Genomic DNA, 22,413 nt, shown 5'->3' with positions numbered 1-22,413 from the left:
TTTAAAAAAACACTATGTATATGTAACAATAATAACAGGCAAAGAATCCAACACATCACAGATTCATTCTTCTTTTTTTTTACTTTATTTTTAAGTCTTGGGAATAAACACAGACTTTTCCAACTTGTCCCAATGTTTTGACTGTGTGTGTATGTGTTTGTGTATGTATATGTGTGTGTGTGTGTGTGTGTGAGAGAGAGAGAGAGAGAGAGAGAGAGAGAGGGAGAGAGCGAGGGAGAGCGAGAGAGAGGGGGGCAGTTCGTCAGATAAGGGGAGGAGTCTCTCACTGACAAGAGGAAGACTGGCTTTTCTGAGTTTGTCAGCTCCCCCTAAAATAGCAGTCAGCGTGTAAATGTGAACTGAAATTACGTTTATCCACTGGAGCCACCGATATAGAGTGTCTATATACAGCGACTGACTTGGGAGTAAAGGTGAGTAACGGAAATAGAAACAATGTTGTTGAGTGTGGCAGCGGTGCTGTAGCTACAGTGAGTGAGAGTAGAAAAGCGCAAGAGGGAGATGTGGAGTGGATTTGGGAGTCGGAGACATTAATCTATTTATCTGTTTATCTTCTCCGGGGTATACGTGCAAGGGTATGAGGTATACAGAATGTAAAAGCCGTGTCGTGTCACTTCACATTCTGTCATGTGAAATCACCAGTGAGGTTTTGCTGCCGTGAAAAACGTCCAGCTGTCCTTTTAAAGGGCGCAGTCAGACGCGCGCGCTGTTGATATCAGTCAAATGCGAGAAACTTTTGCCAGGATTCACCGCGAGCAGGAACACGCCGGTGGCAACACGCTGCACTCCTTTACTCCTTCAACACGTTTCTGTTCGCGAATCACGTTCTTTAAAACTCCCTAAAATGTGAGATGGTCAAACTTGTGCTTTGTTAAACGAGGCGCATCGTTTTGGGGAAAAATAGTAATCAATGTGTGTGTAATAACACAGTTGAGCCGTCACAACAACAGCAGACTAGAGTTCACACACTGACATTACCGTGGTAATACAAGTTGAGCTCGGATATTGAGTTCACAGCAAATTGTATGTTGGCACATTATACCGCTTCTCAAAAACATGTATTTTATTTGAATTTAATGTATGTAATAATTCTTATGTATATTTTAAAATTTTTGCTTCTAAACGCTGAAGCCAGTTGCCAGTTTTGATAACTGCTTGACGTTAGTGGAGTTGAGATCTAGATGGTGCTGGTCAGCCCCTGCACTGTGGCATCACTACACTTGCTTACAGCCATTTATGCTTTGTTTTTGTTTGTTTTTTTTTTGTTGTTTTTTTTTTTTTTTTACCAGTGTTGTCTCTTATCTACAACAAACTCTTATCAGTTCAACTAAAGCAGATACCAAACACCAAATCTAAGCTAATCTTATTTTGGCACTTTGATATGTTAGGCTATAGCTACAGTGATTCAGGTGGCTATTTCATGAATATAAAGTAAACGACCCAGTCACTTTATTTAGAAGAGATGATGAGGGGTCAATGAGTGGCTAAATCTGAAATAGTCTCAGCTGAAGTGTGTCCAACCAAGTGAACTAAAGTGAGATATTTTAGAGGTAGTATATGTCTTGATAACCTTCTCACAGCATAAAAAAATCACTTGAAGATCCCATTTTTAAAAATTATTATTTAAAGTGACAGGCATGCCTGGGACAGTGCGCAGTACATGTCAGATAAGTTGCATAGTCAGTTTGGTTACTGAGCCTGTGAGAGTGGATCTCTGCTGTGTGGTGGTTCTTTGAATCTCTCGGTCTCCTGTGACCTTAACCTCTGGCCACGGTCAGCAATAGCCAACAGTAACCTGACCTTCTCAAATGTTTCTAGTGTATGCCTACACCCTACACGTCTCATTAATATCGTACAGAAGGAGTAGTTGTAACTGAAAATACCACAAAGTTAATATTGGTATGAATGTAGTCTTTGGAAAATGTTTGGTTTTCTGACATGTTGCAACTTGTAAAGCTTTTTTTTGTTGTTGATAAAATCTATCAGATTCAAACTGGTTGTGTATTCAGTGGATTGTTTAGTGACCTATCTTTTGAAAATGAGAACTTTGCTTTAACCCCAGTGATAAATACTTCACTTCTTACTGTGTATGCCTCAGTTATCTGGTTGGACTGATGACATATTTTATTGTTCAAGTAATTCTTCAGGGACACGAGTTGTTGCCACACTATTAAAGTATACTTGTATTTTTCACTGTCCATTTTCTGTTACCACTGTTCTGACAGCATGTACATTACCATGCCAGCTGGTTGCCAGTGATTTTCTAAAGCAAAGCATAAAGCACCCTCCAATCTGCAGTCATTAGCTTCTGTGCTGCCCCAGGCCTCGTCAGTAATGGGCCTTGTTGCTCATGATCCACATCACGTGAGCTCTTATGTCTAATGTGTGGATGAGGGATTCTTTCAACGCTGCCGAAATGAATATCATTTTAACAATTTATGTTGTATATTAGTCACAGGAATGAAAGTGGCGTCCGTGAAGGCACAGATAGAGCCATCATGCGGTGAACTGTTGCTCTAACCTGAGATCTCTCATGCTCTACCTTTGCCATTACGCAAACACACGGGAGAGGTTTGATGATATGGCTATTGGATTTTACCCTGTATCGTTTAATCAAGCAGAGGATGATGTAGTAATGCAAAATAGATGGATGATATTCCACGATGACTACCACTGTTTATGAAATGTTTTAGCCTTGTTACATGGTATGTTTGTGTGCCCCTGCATGTCTCTGTAAATGTGCGTAAGTGCGTGCAAGCGTCTTAGCACAAGTTCTCAGTGGAAAGGGAGAAATGAGAGGTGGTGACGGTGTGAGGAACGGGCAGCTGCAGCATCTTTTACTGCACTCCTCATCCCACTTCAATATCAGTGTCTCAGCTTCTCCTTCCAGGAGAAATGTGGAGTGTGTGGGCGAGTAGGATCTGCAATTAACGCTGGTTGTCAGAAAGAGAATGCTGGCGTTTACACGATGCCTCTGAATCACTGAGCGAAAGTCTTTCTCCTCCACTCTCCTCCTCCCAGGACATTTTTCCGAGGAGGACAAAACACCAGAGAGCTGAAAGCCAAGGATGTATTGAATGAAAAATAAGCGATAGAAGCTGAACATTCTTGGTCCAATAAAGGGGATAGGGTTTCTTTGATGGTTTGGTAAGCTGAGATGTTCTTTTATACTGCAAATTTAGCTTTAACATTACAGCAATTATGGATATTACAATTGTTTAACAATTAGTTTATATGTTTTGAATTTTTAACTTGATTATAGATCTGTTTTTAATCATTTGGTTTTATTTAAAAATATTTTTCATGTGCAGCATTCGGTGGCTGTTATCTCTGTACTGTACATTTGGCAAGTGAATTTTAAGTGAAGTTGAGTTTTCTGGCAGAGTTAGAACATTTTCAATACAGATTCTTGGTTGGTTTGGTTGAAGAAACTGGCTGTAATAAGGTACTGAAACATCAGAAAATTTGCATAAATTCACTGACAACAGTTTACTACATGCACTGAGGTGATAAACTCTTCTCCTTTAAATTAATAATTGTCTTCTCTCCTTTTTTTTCTTTATACAGTTGATTTTAACACTTTTAGTAGTATGTCATGCTTGAAATGACGTTTTTATTTCTTTTTTCAACTCAACACTCAAAAAAACTAAAGAAACAATCAAAAACATTGAGCATAATAATGTTCAGTGTCACAGTGTAACTGTTCAACTTTCTCTTTGACCAACAAAAGCGTCTTAGTAACATGATTCATTGTTTATTGGAGCATCAATATAGAGATTCCAGCATTCTCCTGTGAGACCTGGAGGTTGGATGCAGAATCTTGAGCCTGGCAGATAATGTTTTAGACCGCAGTTAACTGTGGACCGTCCCCTGTAGGCTAAAGAGAAAAGTCTTGTGCTGTTTTTTGGTAAACAAATATCCATATGAATGTGAATATACTGTTTAATTATTTCCGTTGTTGTACAGCAATACAGCAGTTATCAGGCCTAAACTATAAATTGAAAGCTGAAAACTTTTCTTAGTATGATTTCAGGTCAAGAGACACGTTTTTTTTTGTTGTTTTTTTACTTCTGCATTTGGTTAATGGTAAAAAGGTCAAATGCACCAGCAAATATCCGGAGAGGGGGTTGTCACGGTGGCCTTTGGTTACCAATGATACCACTGGAGATCCTGGGTTTAGTACCTGGCCCTCTTTCTGTGTGGCATTTGCACATGCCTCTCATATTAGACAGGATGTTCATATGGTGTGTTTGTGAGCCATTGGTCTGGGCGTTAACAAGCACTGGATGTCAGACAACATTAACTCGCTAAATGCTACAGAGACCTTTTTATCGACTGGCTGGTTGAAAGTTAAAGGAATTTTCAGTGAGTATATTGAAATATAATTTTGACATATCACGAAATCAATTAGTAGAACTCATGCAAAGGTTATCACTTGTCTTAAAAAGTTTTTTTTTTTTTTTACTTTTGTAATATTTATAATTAATAAATGCAGATTGCTCCTTAACTAAATTTCACCGTTAGTCAGAAAACTCTGCTGAAAATCTCCAGTAGCCTATTGTTTAGGCCCTCTAATAGCTTGATGTAAGCTCAGAGGGTGAATGCATTACTCGCTGAGGCACCGTTTGTATAGCAAGACAGCTAGCAGTGACCTTTCAACTGTCCTGCCCTTGACTGAGACCTCTGGTGGTAAGCCATCCTGTTTGGCTCACTCAGCACATGTGCTGCTGAGCAGGGCAGAGCAGCTTAAGACCGCACCGTCTTTTCCTGTCACCCCTGCTCTCCCAAACAAGGCCTGACTGGAGGTCTATTCACCTCTTCAACCTGGACCACACAGGAGAATCAGCAGGAAGATCCTCAACCAGAGCCGCACTCTAAATCTGCTGTTAATCTGCTTTTGACACCATGATCCTAGTCTGTGTCTCAGTACACATCCATACTGGTTGCTGACTGTGACTCTGAATAAAAAACAAACAAATCCACGGTGCTATAGTCGCCACAATAGTATCCTAAAATAGGGGATGTAAAAAACGACCCCATAGGTCGTCTGTGAAAGCAGCTTATTATGGCCAACAGTTACGCTGAATTGTTAGGCGACCTCTAGCGGACGTACCAATTATGACGGGAGCAAAGGAGGAAGTCAGGTGATGTTTTATATAGAGCGTGGAAGTCTACGTTAGCAGGAGGTTGTGGTGAATGGATGGGTCGACAAGACATAGGACTCTAAAATGAGAGGCTGCAGTTATTTTCCAGTTTGAAACTGATCCTTGTTTTTTTTGTCCATGACCTTAACTGCGTGACAATAAAGGTTCTCTAACCCTAAAGAAGTACTGTTTGAACCCAAACCACAACCTTTCCCTAAACCTAGCCAAGTAGTTTTTGCGCCTAAGCCTAACCATAATGTGCCAGTTTCATAATGAAGATCTGGTATGACTGCAGTGGAGGGGGTGATATTTCAGGCGGTCTTGTGGGTTGCATCAAAGGGCAGGGATAAAATGACCTCTATGGTCGTTCAGCTTGGAGGACTTGTTGCTGTTTTCTCTATTCATAAAGCACCACACATCATTTCTTGTTCCATTTGCTTCTGTATACTGTGCAGAGTTTCGACAGAGACTTTTTCTAATTTAATGAAGTTCATAGGAAGAATAATACTACATGCACACGGTGTGGTTTGCGACAGTACACTGTGGGAGCATGCGGTGGAGCAAAGGTAATGACTTTGAGAGGTCAAGACATTTTAGCACCTTTCTAAGATGTGCCCCCTCCTTCCTTGGCTTTCTGGAGTGCAAAAGAAACCACAGAATCACACCGTGCATCATCTCAAAAGTGAGTGGGCCACACTTAGAAGACGTATAACCCCAACATGTGTGTCCTGTGGTTTAGTTAGTCATTATTTCTTAGCTTGTTTTCTTTTTGTTTGCATGCAATAGACATTTGCTTACATGCAGACGTAAGACAGTGGGTGACTATGTTGCTGCACAACACTATGGCGATATTATTAAGTTGAATCATGTGTAAAGCAAAACTGATAGTTGAAAAGGAAGTTAAGAAAGACATCTCTTTGCTGAGTTGCATTTTAGCTGAATTTTAATGAGACATACATAAATCAAAGGAATATATTATAATCTAATTTACTAGATCAAAAGATCTCCCATGATTGCTAATATACCCCACTGTATTGAATTCCTGATGCTGTACTGTAGATCTTTCTCTCTCACTGGAGATTTAACTTTTCCGGCTTTGTGTAGAGTTGATTAAGTAGAAGCATCACGAGCAGACAAACAATTGAATTCTATGCAAAGTAAACTTTCTTCAAAGTCTGCTAAGCTCTGTGTGATGAGGCTGTTTTACTGTGCTGTTACCGAGTGTTAAAATAAGCAGTTTGAAACATCACATTACAACCTTGATCACCATTTAATCCAGGCTCCCATTGTGTTACCCAAGATAGTAAGAAGTATGGGGCCATGGAAAGGTGTTAATCAATGGCTGGTGTAGTAAATACAGCTGCGAGACCTGGGTGTCACAGCTCCTACAGTGAACCCATTGACTAAAAGTCCAGTAGCTGCTGGAAGGAAGAATTGGATCTCCTGCAGCTGGGCAAGCCCTGTGGCCCCCCGAGCTGCAGGAAGGAGGCCTGGCCTGCGATATCCTTGTTTTTCTGTCTGTCTGAGAAGCCCTGTGAACCAGGACAGCTGGGGGGGGATGTGATTCCTCCCATTATTTAGTAGCGCACATCAGCCGTATGAACAGGGAAGGGAAGTGACCCAGCCCCCTCCACTCTCTGGAAGCTGCTCCAGTCCACCGCAGGGCTCTGACTTGCAGTTCAAAGTTGTCTTCCTCTCTGCTGTTAGGGCTGTGCTCTAGCAGCATGAACACTGCAGCGCCTTATGCATGTTCTTTTCGCTAGAGCATGAGTTTCCAAACTGTTGTAAATTAGACTGAAACACAGTATGTTGTGTCTTTTATTATGTGTGCAGATTCACGGTGATAAGAATGTCTTCTTTGGCCTTGCCCACTTCAGGGGAAGTATAAGCCTGATTAAGTATGATTTTTACAAGCCATTATATCATCTTTAGACTTTTCCAGTTCAGTTAGCTCTCTAAACACTACTCCTCTTTAGTCTTTAAGTGGACACAGTTTCAAAGTCTCTGCACTCTGGCAAGCCATATTGTTTTTTTTTAATTCAGTTAAAAGTAGTCTTTTTCAATCAAGTCCATCTAGTATTGTGATTGCATCCCCAGTCCCTAGATCCCAACTCTCTATATAGTGTGACTGGGATTGAGAGCGAGGTGTTGAGTCTGCCCGCTGCTTGTGCGTCTGCCCGTCTGTCCTCTCCCCTTCTCCCAGTCCACTTTCCATCTGTGTGCTGTGGGCTGCAAATCTAGGTGAAAATGGTGTAGTTTTTTTTTTTTTTTTTTTTCACCAGCGAGCTGTTGCCAGCCTGTATTCATGTCAGACTGTGTTGTTCTTGATTTTGTTTCCCTCATCCCCTCAACCTCTGTCGCTGGTCCAACTGCCAGGGGTGTTCAGAACGTATATTTGGGGTTTGGGTGGGGGACTAGGGTGGGGGCATCCATCGTCAGCCATTGGCCCAGGGACTCAGGACCAGGGGCTATCAGCGAACAGTTTGACTGAAAAGATTCCTGGAGAGGTGAGCAGCAGCAGGGCCTGTGGGGGTCTCTCTCCCTTTCTTTCTCTCTGTCCGTCTCCCTCTCTCACTCTCTCACTCTCTCTCTTGCTCACAGTGTTTGCACACACTGTTCATGTGACAGCTAGCACACATCATCTGATTTGGGAGAAACTGTGGGCTGTAACTGCAAAGAAATGCCCCGTAGATTATTTTCTCAGTGAATGCCGTTCATTGATGTCAATAGATATTCAAACTGAGACAGACACGCAAGAGGAAAACGTTCCCCTCATCTTTTGGATTGAAGTCAGTTTACCAAGCCTTATCAGTAATAAGGAAATGATCCACCTTGCACATTTTTGTGTCACATCTGCTCTGTGAAAACAGGGCATTCAAGGATAGTCTGCTGTTGAAACTGCTGTTTACTGTTAAGACATATCATTCACAAAGCAGATTCAAAACGTGCACTGACTATTCAAAGTGAAAACGGTCTTCTAGTGTGTCACAGAAACCTAATAACATAAAACCCCATGGCAAACATTTCATACACACAGGTTTTATACATTTTCCTGCCACTTCCACCCTCCATGTGTCATGCAATATTTTCAGAAATGGGTGAGCATTTGCTTTATTTGAAATGTTTACATGACATGAAATAACATAACATGAAATTGTAAGAAGAAAAAAAAATCAATGCTACTTTAGCTAGCTCCTTTCACTGTTGTTATGACTCATGGCCATCCTCACTGCTCAGATTGCATAAACCTTTTATGTAATGGAACACTGTGGGAAAGAGGCATCGAGTGGAAGATAAAAATGGGAAGAGAAAATCAAATATTTATTCAGAGCTTTTTAATTTTTTTTCCATTAAAAGCAGACTTTCTCTGAGGGCAGACAGTAACTATAATCCTAAACAATACGGACTACATGTATGTGTGGCAAAAACTGTTGTTTTTCGCTCACTATTTATTTAGTGAAATGTGCCTGCTGATCATCAAACACTGGGAGAGAACTGAATATCTAGAATCTCAGTGTCTAATCTGGATCCTCAGTGTTTCCAAAGATGTGTTGAGAGCGGGTAAATGTACTACTGCTGAGACACATTATGCATGACGTCCCTAATATCCTTACACTGTGGATTCCCCCTGGAGGAAGATCTTGGTTCATCTTCGCTGTTTACCATTTCTGAGTTGCAGTCTGCGCTACATCAAAAGGCTGCCATGGCAGTTAACACAACTCGCAGGGTTCCTGGCAGGGTGGGGGTGGTGGAAGGGTGGGGGGTGGGGTGCGGGGGGACTGTTGCTCCCTATGGTGTTGGCATTATTATTATTCCCTGGTGCCCTGGTGAGAAGTCCATCTAATGATAGACAACCATGCAAATGGAGACATGCCATCATACCATATAAGACCACACAATAATGCTATGTAAATTTATAAACCTCTAGGATCGTGCATGCATTTGTTTTTTCTTTTTTGTTGTTTTTTTTTTTTTTGTGCATGTGTTTTTGGTGGTGTTGTCTATCGGTGTGCAAGTGTTAGAAAAACAGAAAAAGTGAGAAAAGCTTAAAAAAAAAGCAATAAACAATAATTAGATTGTGAAAATTGAGAATAAAACCTGCTCAAATGTGTAACATGTAACTTTATAAGTGTGAGACAGGAAGTGTTCATCCATAAAGAGTCCTGAATACTGATGTTGTGCCATGTCAAGACACTGACTTGTTAAAGTGACATACTGTCATAAGGAATGTTGGTGATGGAGGGCTTTTCCTCTGAGACATAGTTTGTTAAACCAACGGCGTTAATGTGAAGTGAGTAGTTATCCATTAGTCTGTCAATTGCATTTTACAAACATAGCATGACATACTGTAGATTGGCTGATTGGAAATTATTTCTGAGGGTCAAGAGGTTAACCTAATAGAGAAGTTTCTCAAGTCACAGTGATGTGTTATGGGAAATATTGTAGCCTTAACAGCTTGAAACTCCAGTTTGTGTCTTTCATATATTTCCAAATTAAATTGAAGTAAGAATCAGATATTCCAAAAAATAGATACCCTTGAGATTTAAAAAAAAAAAACAACCAAAAAACAGAAGATCTTTTAACAACATTTATTGCTGTTCTGGAGGTAATAAAAGACTCTTCTCACTGTCTGAATGACAAAATATTCAGTCTGCTACATGACAAAAAAGATTTTTTACTTGTTTCTCAAGATGTATAATTTAGTGCATGGAATTGACATATGTCCTTGCTCTTTTAACACAAGAAAAACATGAAACTATGAAAATCAACGATATTGGAAAGAAACATTAAAGTATATCAATACACATCAAAGATACAAAGATTTGAGTGAGTAGCTGTGTCATTTGTGGCACAACTTGAAACAGGTTAAAAATATTCTTTTGTCATGAGGTGGATGAAATATTTTGCTGGTTAGAAGTGTCTATGAATTGTGGGAAGCCTTCAAGATGGCGTTAAATGTTATTAGTCAACTTTTTGGGTTTTTCTAATAGAAACTGAAACGCGTGTCTATGATTTTCTCAGTTGCCAAGTGCATCCATTTTTAATGAGACATAATTCATCTACCTACCCTTGCATCAAGGAAGTTCCCATCATTTTCTTTGTTCATAAAAGTTTCACTCAAATATGCATCAAGGGATTTACCTTGAGGAGGAGAGTAGCTTTTCTACATGAAATGGATATAACTGCTAGGAGAGGGTCATCTCTTTATCCTTGAGAAACTGAGAATCCATTCATTGGCTGGGCTCGAAAACCTGACTGACGCAAATGGATCATTGGGAATAGAAGTGTCCCAGCAGTAATTATGTTACAACGCCGCTGCCGCACACTACCACAGAGGTGGGATGGGATGGGCGCGGGGTGCTTCTTTTAGTCTTGTTTCCTTTACATCTTTCCACATAGTTAACACAGTCATACTGTCTTTTCTCTCCCACTCTGTGTGTCTCACTCTCCCTCCCTTACTCTCTTGTTTTTAGTTCCGTCTCTCTTTCTCACACACACACCTGCTATCAAACCAAAACACGTGAAGTGCAGTGGAAAGTTTCTGACTAACATTTATCCTGCTCTTCTGAGCAAAGGTCTCGTCCCTCTGTTGAATAGCTCTTCAAGAAAAAGTTGGTAGCTGATCATGTCACCTATTTGTCACTGTTGTCTTCCTGGCCTCTAGATCCCCACTGCCTGTGCCTTGAAGCTAAAGCAAAATGTCTGTTTCATTTTTTTCCCGTGCTATCCGGGACTCAGTGGCACTAAGTCAGTTAAAAAAGAGACATGAAATTAATGTAATGTCAATGGCGTTTTCTCATGAAACCCCAAGGCACTTAGTCAAAGTCACCTTGCATAGTCCTCTGATCCCCTGACAGTAGTGTGAGAGTGAGATGGAGGATGTCTGTCTGGTAATGCTGTCAGCATATGATGTCCTTCGGTTATTGGTTGTTATATCCACTCATCGTCATTCAGATTTTGTAGATTGGATTCGTGTCCAGTATTTATCTGAGGAGGGACATCATTTCCATTCAGTCGGCTGTATAGCGTGGCCCACAGTGAAACGTTTTCTCGGTGAGAACAGGTTCATCCTGTGGGGCTTTCTTTCCTTTTGATGTCATTTTGGAGGTGATAAGTAGCTTTCTGTCTCCTGGTCCCTGTCTTACAGTACCATCCCCCAGCCCAAGCAAGGTGCTAGCAGCATGGAGGATTGTTTGAACTTGCATTGATCCAATGTGGGATTACAGCTGGGTCATTGGAGAGTTGGACTGAGCTACCAGTCATCAGGGCAGATTAACCACTCGCTGCCTGCTTGGCTGCCATTTTAGTGCAGACTCTCACTGCTGGCTTTGTGACTGTCCCCACTGTGCAGGTCACTGTCTCCTTTTGAACAATGCCTTTTTATACCTTACTTGATTGAGTTTCGTTCAGACTGATTTAATATGTAGAGGAAACATATTGCTGAATGAAACAAGACAAGAAAGATGCTCGACTGCCTTCTACATGGCTTTAAATCTGTAAGTAATCTAATAAAAATGTGTCTTAAATTTTACAATCTTAAGATTTTGGCCTGCAGGTCATTCTATTGTATAAACTATATGTATATGGTTTTCCTTTAAAACCTTCAAAGTATTCATATCAAAATCATTTTAGCCTTTGCTTTAAATGTTATTTAAATCACTCTCTGGTATAAGAAATGTCACCCGCAGCAATGCTTTAAAGAGGAAGGGGAAGTGCTGCAGAAAGTCCATGATTTGCAGACTGCCCCACCTCTCTCTACATTTCTCAAAGCCCCCTTTTTCACTTTTTTGTTCGCATGCCCTTGCGATGGCTCTTATTAATTATATCTCATTAGTTGCCTTGGAAACTGAGGTGAGGGAATGTATAACATGAGTTCAAAGAAAGAGAGAAAGAAAATGAAAGAAAGAAATCATGAGAAAAAGAAAGAAAGAAAGACATTTAAAAAAAAAAAAAAGAGGAGGGGGAGGGGGTTGAAAAGAGGCGATGGAAAAAGTGGTTGTTGAGAGATCAGCTGTGTGTCAGATTAGCATCAGGAGACATTAACACTAGTGATGCTGCCGGGGCCACAATCCTGCCTTTCACTGCTGGAGAAGGAGATAAGCGCACTCTCACAAAAGGCAAGAGGGAGAGAGTGTGAGAGGGCTGGCTTGCCTCCACTCCCCTCAGGCCAACAGCCCCATTTACAGGTACAGCACCTTCTGATGAAAGCAAGAACAAAGAGGTGGATGTTCATTTCCTACTGCGCTGGTGTCAAGGCTCCATTGAAACAAATCGGTAAAACTGTGGATTTAGGCTGCTTTGCTTTATGTCTCCAGTTTGCCAGAGGCTAATCACAACCGAACCACAGTGTTGACACTTTGGGTTCGATACACTTAAGAACGTTGTCATGGATTATTTCACAGAATCCCCATATCGCTGCACATCAGATTACCGCGCGAGGCTGTTGCATCCTATCGGAAATGTAGTTCTGTCATAATCATGTTGTTTCAATTTATATTAACTCGTGTTGTGAGAGCTGTGATTCACTCTTATGTAACCGGTGGAGTGTTTGAATAACAAGGAAAGGTCTCTGCCTACTAATTGTAAAGTGAGTGTTTGAAAGCAGCGTGTGCACGTTGTCCAGCCTGTGTAATGATCCTTCCAGTAAACATGATAAGCACACACAGAGCGAAGCCAAAAGAGATGAGCCTTTGTTGTTGTTTAGTCTTGCACTTACAGTCAGGATGGTAATAAGGGGAAGGATCAGAGGGGAAGGGTGTCCCCAAGGTGGTCAACTCCCTTTCTCCCTCCTCTTCTCCATTTCTCCCCGGCTCCCTCTGACCCCCCCCACCCCCGTAGAGGGCATGTACAAGGGTCCTGAATAACAGGAAGTGGAGGGGCAGGAAGTTGAGTCTTGTCTGCCCACGGCCTGTGGTAGGATACTGAGGCTAACACTGCCTTGCACAGGAAGCACAACTGTCACGGCTATGCTCAAGACTTTGGCTGCTGTCCATCACCTTCAAAGAAGTGGAGGCATGCTCTTCTCACATAGTGGTTGCTTCTTTAACACAAGTCAGAAAGGATGAGTGTTTGAATAATCTTTGATATATTAGATTTGACTAGAAAAGATTATAGTGGTATAGATTGAGCTGACACAGTTTTATTATATCACAAACATACAGAGTAACACTGGCCTCCTTTTCTGTTCATTAGGTGAACCCCTGCAACTGAAATTTACCATGTTTTTTCATGTTACCTTTTATATAGAACAACAGTTGAGGGAGTATTGCCTCAACTTTGTGTAGAGTGAACAGAGGCTCACAAGCAGAGAGGGAGGAGGAGATGCTGGATCCAGTAATTACACTGGGAATTGAGCATGTTTTATTGATTGTGAAAAGGGCCAGGGCTGTCACCAAGACTCCCATTGTCTCCACAGGAGGAGGAGGCAGACTGGCCCTCCTGTCAGTTGACCAATCTCACACCGCGACATGGAGGACCAGTACGGCTCTGGTCAGAAATGATTGTTATGCTTAGTTTACTTGTGATTAAGCATATTTCAAAACTGTGTGTGTGTGTGTGTGTGTGTGTGTGTGTGTGTGTGTGTGTTTGTGTGTGTGTGTGTGTGTGTGTGTGTGTGTGAGTGTGTGTGTTTGTTTGTGTTCAACAGTGAAGCATGGACTCGTTATGTTAGACATGTCATATTGACTTTCTGTCAAGCTGATGCGGTTGTTCCTATGGCGACATATTCTCTGCACATTGATTTATGTGTTACAAATGTTTGGTAAGCATCTTTCAGAAGTGCTGGACTAGTTTATATCAAAGGGAACTAGGTGTATGTATCATATCAAGGTCCTTTTACAGAGTATGTACAATGTGCTGCTCTGTATGTGCAAACTAGGCCCGGCCTGATATGACTTTTTATTACCCAAACTATTGATTGATACCGACCACCGATCTGATACCAGTGCTCTTTTTTTTTTGTCCAAAATGTAAAATTTGAAAACATGTCTGTGTAGGAGTTATTAAGAGATCGTGTATGTGAACATAACAATGGGCAGACCGCCAACTTTAACAGATGAAACACACAGTTTGTTGTATACGATTGCTGGTGTTGTGTACAAGTACAGACCTTACAAATAGCTCTGAGCTGCTGTGATCAGAGATGTTCAGATCTGACGCGGCACTCACTGCCCTTGGCGCGTCCACATGGAAAAAGCTACCCTTAGCATAATTACATGTTGTCCCTGATTTTTTAACCAAATGAAAACCCACCTGTTAGGCAATGTATCTCATCCAGTAGTGTTGTTTTAACTCCAGTTTACCAGTGATGTGTCCCTAGTGCAAACATGGTTAATGACCTCAGCTATTATTCTTCCTGTCATTACTCGCAGAGTGATATATATGAGTTACTGACGTGGGACTTTTGCAGTAGCCCTGTTTACACTGAGTGCACAAGTATCAACCTTGTGGCTGTATGTCTTCATTGATGTGGCCTCATAGCCTCAAGTTGTCCTGCTTCTGCTTCTACTGCTTCTAGGCAAAGTTTCCCCCTGTTTCCTTTTCTCTTTTTATGTTTATTTCTTTGTCTGGCAATTTCTAAGACACAGACACAGACACAGACACAGACAGACACACACACACACACACACACACACACACACACACACACATACACACACACACATACACACACACACACACACACACACACACACGAAAAGAGCACATGATTTAGACCATAAACAGATACTCTGTCCCATTCTAGCACTCAGGAGAAGTCAGAGTATCAGGCACAAACATGTACTCTGCCACAGTACAGACATTGTTCTCCTTTGTAATCTGAAAATCTTCTGACATGTTTATCTGGGTATCGGTGCCAGCTGAAAATTTCCCACTTAGTTGTGGAGATTGAAATTGCGTTATTAGATCCGCGCTATTAGATTATTGTGATCATTCAAATCCTGAAAATAAGATTTTGTCAGCATCATGTTTTAGCTTTTGACTAACTTTTGATGAATGTGGACACTAAGTTGGGAGCGTGGCACACCTGCAGTCTGAAGGCCCTCTCAGCTTGTCATTTTGTATCTGCGTAAGAGAAAATGTCATGACACAGTCTGATATGCCTGTAGACTTGAACTGTTCCGCAGTGACAGCTCCTCTTCATAAAGACAGGATGGAGTGTGCCCATGTGTTCATATGTGCTAGAATGTCTGAACTCTTTCTGATGTGCAGTTTTACTGGACTTTTAGACTATATTATATTAACATTCATCAACATACATAAACAGGCAGTGACTTCACTGCCACACTTCCAATTCCAGTAAATTCGCTGAAGGTTTCAGTATTGAAGGGTTATGAAATTATCACTTTTTGCAACTTGCATCACAGTTGCTTTCATAGTGGCTCATGTATGTTTTTGGGGGAGCTGAACCCGGTCCCCGACCTGACCTCCCTCTAAGTCGAACACTGCTTTGTCAGTTAGTGTGTGAAATGGTGAATGAACAAGAGCACCGTCATTCTCCCTGGCCTGTTGTGATGTGGTTTGGGGAAATTCTTTGTGGGGGTTCAGGCGGTTACTTTCCTGGCTCAGACTGCCGTGCGTGGGTAGTTAGTGAGGTGATCTCAGTCAAGTTTGCCTACAGTGGAGCCCCGATTCAGACAGCCAGACACCATAATGCCAGTCCATCTGTAACCCATAATGACTGTGTGCCACTGGAACTGGTCATTTTCATTTTCACTGCCAATTCGGCCCCTGGCTTCCTCGCCTCACAACTGCTGACTGCATGTAATGGCCTGAGTTGTTAACCTTTCTACATATGTACCCATAGGGGAAATGCAGTTGTTTAGACATTTTCTATTTGCTGGATATAAGTGATGGATGGGCCCCCGGGGACGGGGGGCTATATCTCTTCTTGCAGAGAAGCAGAGACAGGACACAGTTAGATGTTCCCTGGGGAACAATGCGGTCTGAACCACTGGCCAGGTTACAAGCTCATGTGGGAATACACCCACCCCCACCCTCCACATCCCCGCTGGCTTCTCCACCAGCCCAGGAGATTTCAGCTACTGTCAACCCCAGACTGGGCGCTCTCTTAATCATCTTAAGAGCAAAGCTGGCATCAGGGTGGGTCAGCTCAGGAAGAGCAAGGAAACAAAATCCTCCTGCCAGCTCCGCTACAGCTCACCAATTAACATGTAACTTGTTTGTTTAATCGGCATTTAAATGTAAGCTTTTAACAGAGCCTTTAGAATGATCAAATAGTGGTTAACGCATTTCGATCATTCGGATTCGCGTTACGGTAGATTATAGAGAGTTCAATACAACTTGTGTGTGACTCTTGTATAGCTTCTGCCCTTAAAGTGTGAGGCCGTCTTTCATTGACTTCAGCTGTGGTTCAAGTGCAGCAGCTGAGGAGATAAGGGCACGCCATGTGGGTCTCATACTTTCTGAATGTGCTTGAGAACACAACACAGAGCCCTGCGGTGCTTTGAAGTGCCTAAGGAGACATTGTTGAGTATCAAGTTAACTTTCTGTTTTTCTCCCTCTCCCTCTCTCTCTATCTCTCTTTCTTTCTCTATTTGGTCGTCTCGCAGATTGCGGTGTGGTCTGCCGAAGAGCAAAGAGTGCATTGAGAAGGGTGAAAGAGCGTATACAAGAAGAGAGACTGTTACACGATGTGCTAGGAGCGTGGAGGAAGAAAGCTTGTTGTTTTTCTGATATTGTTGAGGTGTCAGAGAGACCGGAAAGGACGCAGCCATGGGGCGGAAGAAGATACAGATCACCAGGATCATGGATGAGAGGAACAGGCAGGTGAGTGTCACAATTTTTCTTTACTACACTTTCTATCTGGAGGACTTTTCTAAAAGTTCAAATACATTATATAATGCATATAGGATATATGAACAGCAGGATCACTAGGCTCATATTCTCCAAACTTATTTTACGAGATGCTACTGTACTTACTTTACTTTGTGTCTGAGAAAACAAAAGTCTGCTCTGTACCTGTACGAAGGTTACAGTCTTCCTCTATTTTCCTTTCTGCCTTGGTCCAGAGTTCAGCAGCTGTCATGGTGTGCATGGATCTAAACAGACATACCTCCCTCCCCAAAGTCCTGGCCAGCTGAACAGGGACCATGACATTTCTTTGTCAGTGCGGTCGTATTTACAGACATGATTCCCCTGCCACCCTGCAATTTCAGCCAGAGAAGTTGATGAGGCAGCAGGAGCGCTGGGCTGCAGCGGGGGCCTCATGGCGTGGGAGTGAACTGAGGCTAGCGAGGAGCACAGCGAGCCGCCTGTGGCCTCCCCACACTGTAGGGCTTGTCCCCTTGGCCTGGCAGTATGGCTGGGCCCCTTTGCTGTAGCTCTATGTGTTTGCAGCTGTTTGGTAGTAATTAGGAGCAGCCACTGCACCACAGCACCCTCTCATTTGCAGGGTGGGTCAGCAGGACACACAGCACCCTTCTCTGCCTTGGCTACACTGGTCCTGGCTAGCCACAGAGAGGGAGAGAGCTGGAATTCACTCTGTCTGCTCACGTTAAATATAAACTCCTAAACAGCAAAACACTGTAGAAAACAGCCTGGGTCTGTTTGAAACAAGAATAACAGGCTTAGATATCTATAGCAGGAAGGCTGGGTCCGTTTCTTTTTTAAATTTGCTGCCTTTGATTTAAGAGCTAAGTTGAGGAACCATGAGCGCAGTTTTTGACGAATTATACCAATTAATGTAGATGCGTAGGTTTTCTGTATCCAAGTAGAACGCATCATGTTAAGTCCTCGAAATATAATTTGCATTCCTTCACAGGTGGGACAGCTTTCTGCTGTGCACACAAAAAATGTAATAGCGGTACAGTAGTGCTTCCTCTCCTCTGGGTATTAACATGATACGGTTCTATCCAATGGGTACTCTAACTGTGTCTCTATCTGTTACTGTGAGGCTAGCAGTTCAGCCAAGTGCGAAACAACGATCTTCACTGTGGGGCCAGTTGTCAGTATAACACCTGGCTCTGGGTGCGATCCAAACAGGAGGGCAGGAGAGGAATCACTTTTGGATCATTGGTGTAATCTACAGCCTGTACAATGACCAGCATCACTGGGATGGGGGTGGGGGGGGGGGGACATGAAAAGAGGTTGTCATCTATTCGCTAGGTGAGCAAGTTAACCCTTCAAATGATCCATTCTTTACAATGGATATATTAAGGGAGTGAGGGAAGATATTTAGCTCTATTGTTTCACAGGAAAGTGGAGCTGCAGAGAGAGACATTGCTCCTTATTAATGTGTCTCCCAAAGTCTAGTGTTTGCATCAGATTTTAAATGTCTCACTGTATAATTTGTAAGAAAGTTTATCAGCAGAGCGCAGGCGTTTCAGCTCGCACTTAGTTGGTTTTTGCTGGCTCAGCAGAGAATCTGCTATGACAATAGGCCACTGTGCTAAAATAAAGCTTTGGTGTAAAGTGATGTATGCGTGTGTATCTTTCTCTCCATGAAGCACACAGTGCCACCTCCCTGGGGCGTGCGCCGAACCGAGGGGGAATAGCCATTAGCATATGGTCCCCACTGTTGGAAGACAATTTTAATCTTTATCTGCGCCACTCTGCTACTAGCTATCCATGCTCATAGCATTAAAATGAAAGAAGTCCTTAAGTGGGCTAATTAGATAGTATTGCTATACAGGATGTTGTGTGGGGACAGTGGGGGCTCCCTTGTATTATCACTGCAAGTGCTTTAGCAGGGCTGTTAACCTTTCAGGATTTATAACACAGAGTGTGGCACAGGCTGAGAAGGTCTGTAATTGCACAATCTATCAGGAATTGTGAGTGCAGAGTTGAGACAGGCAGTGAACTTGGCTGATATTTTTTATTTTGCTTCAAGTCATTACCTACAATGTATACTGACAAGCCATTTTTATAATTCAGAGTAGAAGAAGAAAATGACAAGTACGACAAGATAATAGATAAAACACTGTACAGGTGCTGCTTACATTATGTCTAAGAAAGACCTTTGTGTGCAACTTTATGTTCACACCAATGTGTGGGTCTGTGTTGACTGAGACATGAAGGGCAGCAGAGGTCTCGTCATGCATACTGTAGGAGCCATGGCCTCTGTAAGCGATGGTCCCACAACACAGCAGCAGTCATCAGCCAGACTGACGTGCTGATTGCAAATGAATGCTGGATAACAACCAGAAAACAGCACCGCCCTGGAGGATTCTCCTCATTCACAGTATTCACAGCAATTCTTACCTTTTTTAGACACAGACTCTAAAACACGCTCCGTTTTTCCATCATCTGTATGTCTTTTATAAACATACACATACGGTTTCCAACAGTGGACTCAGATGGACCAGTGAGATTTCACAAAGAGAGGAGCATCTGTTGTGTTTTGACTTGACAGGTTTGAAACCCATGAACCGCACAAAATAACAGAGCCAGTGGCACTCAATGAGCATATGCAGGGTCTTTTACCCACTTCTCAGAGCAGCTGTCATGGTATGCGTGTGTGGATCTACAGGAGGAATGATGGTGAAGAAGGGAGGGTACACATTAGTCTTGTAAGTTAGTGTAAGGGAAAGGCTGGTGTAGCCTAGTGAGCGGTGTCTAGTGACGTCCTCTGGATGCCATTAAGCAGGCTCACTGGGGGTAATTGCCCAAGTCATTAAAAGTTTGATGATTTTGCTGCTGGGTGGAGGGTTGCCTGCCCTTGCTGTGGCTCATTTTGGATTTTGCGCTGGCACGTCAAATGCCCGTAGGCACGGAGCAGCTTACTCTCCCTCTCCCTTTCTCTCCGGGGAGCAACACAGCACATACCTCCAACTTTTTTTTTTAATCTTCACCCATTCCTGAAGTTCTGAGCTGCCATCATTATATTTTTGACAGGCAATAAGCTTGCTGATAGACAATTGAAAGAACAGAGGGACACTGTTAAATGTGACAGCTGGGGTATATATTATCATTTTTCCAGATGATGCCTAGTTTCCATAGAACTACATTGAAGTTGGACGATTGTATTTTTTCTGTTGAGTGTTATACAGAGGTTGTGCCTTGTAAAGCATCACTAAAATGCTCACACTTTTAGACGATGCTGAATTATTTATGATTTTATAAACACATCACTCTCAACAAATTGAACAAGCCAATCGTCCTTAAACTGGGTCATTCTCATTATCGATAAGAGATAGTTCTAGTAAAACCTACTTATGTTTTGTTAACTACCATGTCATCCTCTCCACTAAACAGGATCAGTCACGACTACTGTAGGTTTCAAGGTCAATTCCACCCAGTGGATGAGGCCTTTTGCGCCCTCAGTTGTCCACATGGGGATCCTGGGGCTGTCCTCTCTCCCAGCGAGAGCTGATCCAGGCAGACAGTCGCGGTGGCCCTGGCCTGTCTCCCAGGCCCGCACACTCTGGCACCGCGTAGCCAGGGCAGCAGCCACAGGGCCCGGGTCACTCTGCCAGCTGGTGCCAGACCTCCCTGTCTCTCAAGCTCGCTCTCATGTCTGCCACGGGGGCCGTCAGAGGTGGCATGAGGTTCTAATAAGGCCGCTAGCTCCTCACCCCTCTGAAGGTGTTAGTGAGTCAGGCATCTCCTGCCATGCCCCAGTCACAGCTGCACTCCTAGTCCCAGATGTCTTGTTTGTCATCTTGGCACCTCTGCCTGAGGACAGACATTGATAGACCCTTTGATTGACACATCAACTCTTGTGTGGATATGTGTGTCAGGGTTTGTTGTAGCATATGTTATTATATACTATACAGTTTTCTATGGCAGGGTCTTTCTAGTGTAGGATGAAAACAATGAAACAAAAATTCTATATACCAGTAAAAGCATGGCTGATAGGTTTGTGCTATAGATTTAAGATTCATTCATCTCAGGACAGACTGCAAATTTACACATAGATGGAGGGTTGCATGTCACTACATTTCAGTTATCTTCGCATTGTATTTTATCAACCTAGCTGGTTTTGCGATTATCAAAGAGATGTCTATCGCTGGCGCACTTTTTCCAGAGGGAGAACTTACTTGTTGCTGTTTATGTGAAACGTCTTCATCATTTCCCCCTTGAGACTTTGTCATTTCCAGTGAAGGAAGATTCCCATCAGTGACCACTTTTATTTAGGTAAATTAGGTGAATCTACACTGTTGCTTTTCTCCGCTGCATCACGACTCTGATTTTGACTCATATGATGGCCATATTTTTACAGAAGCATCTTGCACATTTCAGTGCTACTTTTAGAGCCCTGTTAGCTCACAAATACAACAAAACTCAATAAGAACTGAATTACCAAGCTCAATTAAAGCTCAGTAAAAGCATGTGAGGATAGTGGGAGTTACCCGGGAAGAAATTGGAAATGCACAGTCTGAACTGAGAGCAGCAATTGCCTCCTCATCTTGAGTTTGTGAGAGCGTCTTGAAAGGTCAGAGTTTTCAGCTTGCCACAGTCTAAATGAAATGCTAGTATGGTTACTGATCTGTCTGGTATTGTGTGAGCTGTTGTAATGACCTTATCAAAGGCAGAGAAAGTTGGAATTTCTCCAGTTTATTGCAAATTTAAATGTGGCCTACCTTCTCTTTTGCCCTGACATTTGATGCCTCAGAACAGCTCTAAGATGCATGGGTAAAGTGTGTAGTACAACACAGCTTTACAATACTGATCCTAATCCTGTCATTGTAAATTACATGAATTAGTCAGGGAGCTAGACTGCACGTACCACATCTTACTATAGGAGCGACTCAAATATTTGAAACCACATCGAGTGTCTTTGTGGGTGTCTTTGACTGAGTGAACCATAGGAAAGCTCCGCCAGTGAACCTCCCACTTGACCTCAAGGATGTCTGTGGTTTTCCACTGTCTCACCAGTCACCCCAGACAAGATGGGGGTGGATGGAGGTTATGTTAGTGTATGTTGGTCTGTTTTGTGTCATATCTAGACTTCTTAGATATCCTAACGGCAAAATTATCAAAAATAGCCTGCTTCTTTCCCTATAAAGGGTAACCGTATAAGTACAAAAGAGTAATGTGGTCATCACCTTTTAATGGCATTGTGTGCAGCAGCTGGCTGTACTGTTGAGGTACTGTGTATGTGGCTGGGGCGAGGAGCGAGTCTCAGTGCTGCTGCTGAGGTTGAAATGAAGCGGTGGCTGGGTCAGCAGCCCTGCACTCAGCACTCTGCCATGCATCCAGGTGGAACAAAGTCCTCGCTCAGCGTCTCATCCTGGGCTTCCTGCTGAAAGGTGACATCTCCACGGCTTAACAGCCACATTCATCTGCT

The 22,413-nt window shown here is 42.6% G+C and overlaps 1 protein-coding gene across 6 annotated transcripts in view; it reads left to right on the top strand.

Annotated features, from left to right (window-relative positions):
- The window catches only part of mef2a (myocyte enhancer factor 2A), a 59,800-nt gene that overhangs the window by 3,676 nt on the left and 33,711 nt on the right, over positions 1-22,413 (top strand). For 4 of the 6 annotated variants that reach the window (XM_022754210.1, XM_022754208.1, XM_022754211.1 and 1 more), the window contains exons 1-2: positions 302-431; positions 16,736-16,952. In XM_022754210.1, the coding sequence (XP_022609931.1) occupies positions 16,899-16,952 (54 nt within the window). In that variant the 5' untranslated portion in view covers positions 302-431; positions 16,736-16,898. Of the gene's footprint in view, positions 1-301; positions 432-16,735; positions 16,953-22,413 lie in introns of those variants that run through there. The other 2 variants (XM_022754212.1, XM_022754207.1) reach the window with 1 other exon arrangement.

The sequence above is a fragment of the Seriola dumerili genome, unplaced genomic scaffold, assembly GCF_002260705.1.
Source record: "Seriola dumerili isolate Sdu_G_001 unplaced genomic scaffold, Sdu_1.0 BDQW01000219.1, whole genome shotgun sequence".
Classification (NCBI taxonomy): Eukaryota; Metazoa; Chordata; class Actinopteri; order Carangiformes; family Carangidae; genus Seriola; species Seriola dumerili.
This window is presented reverse-complemented; position numbering and strand designations above follow the sequence as displayed.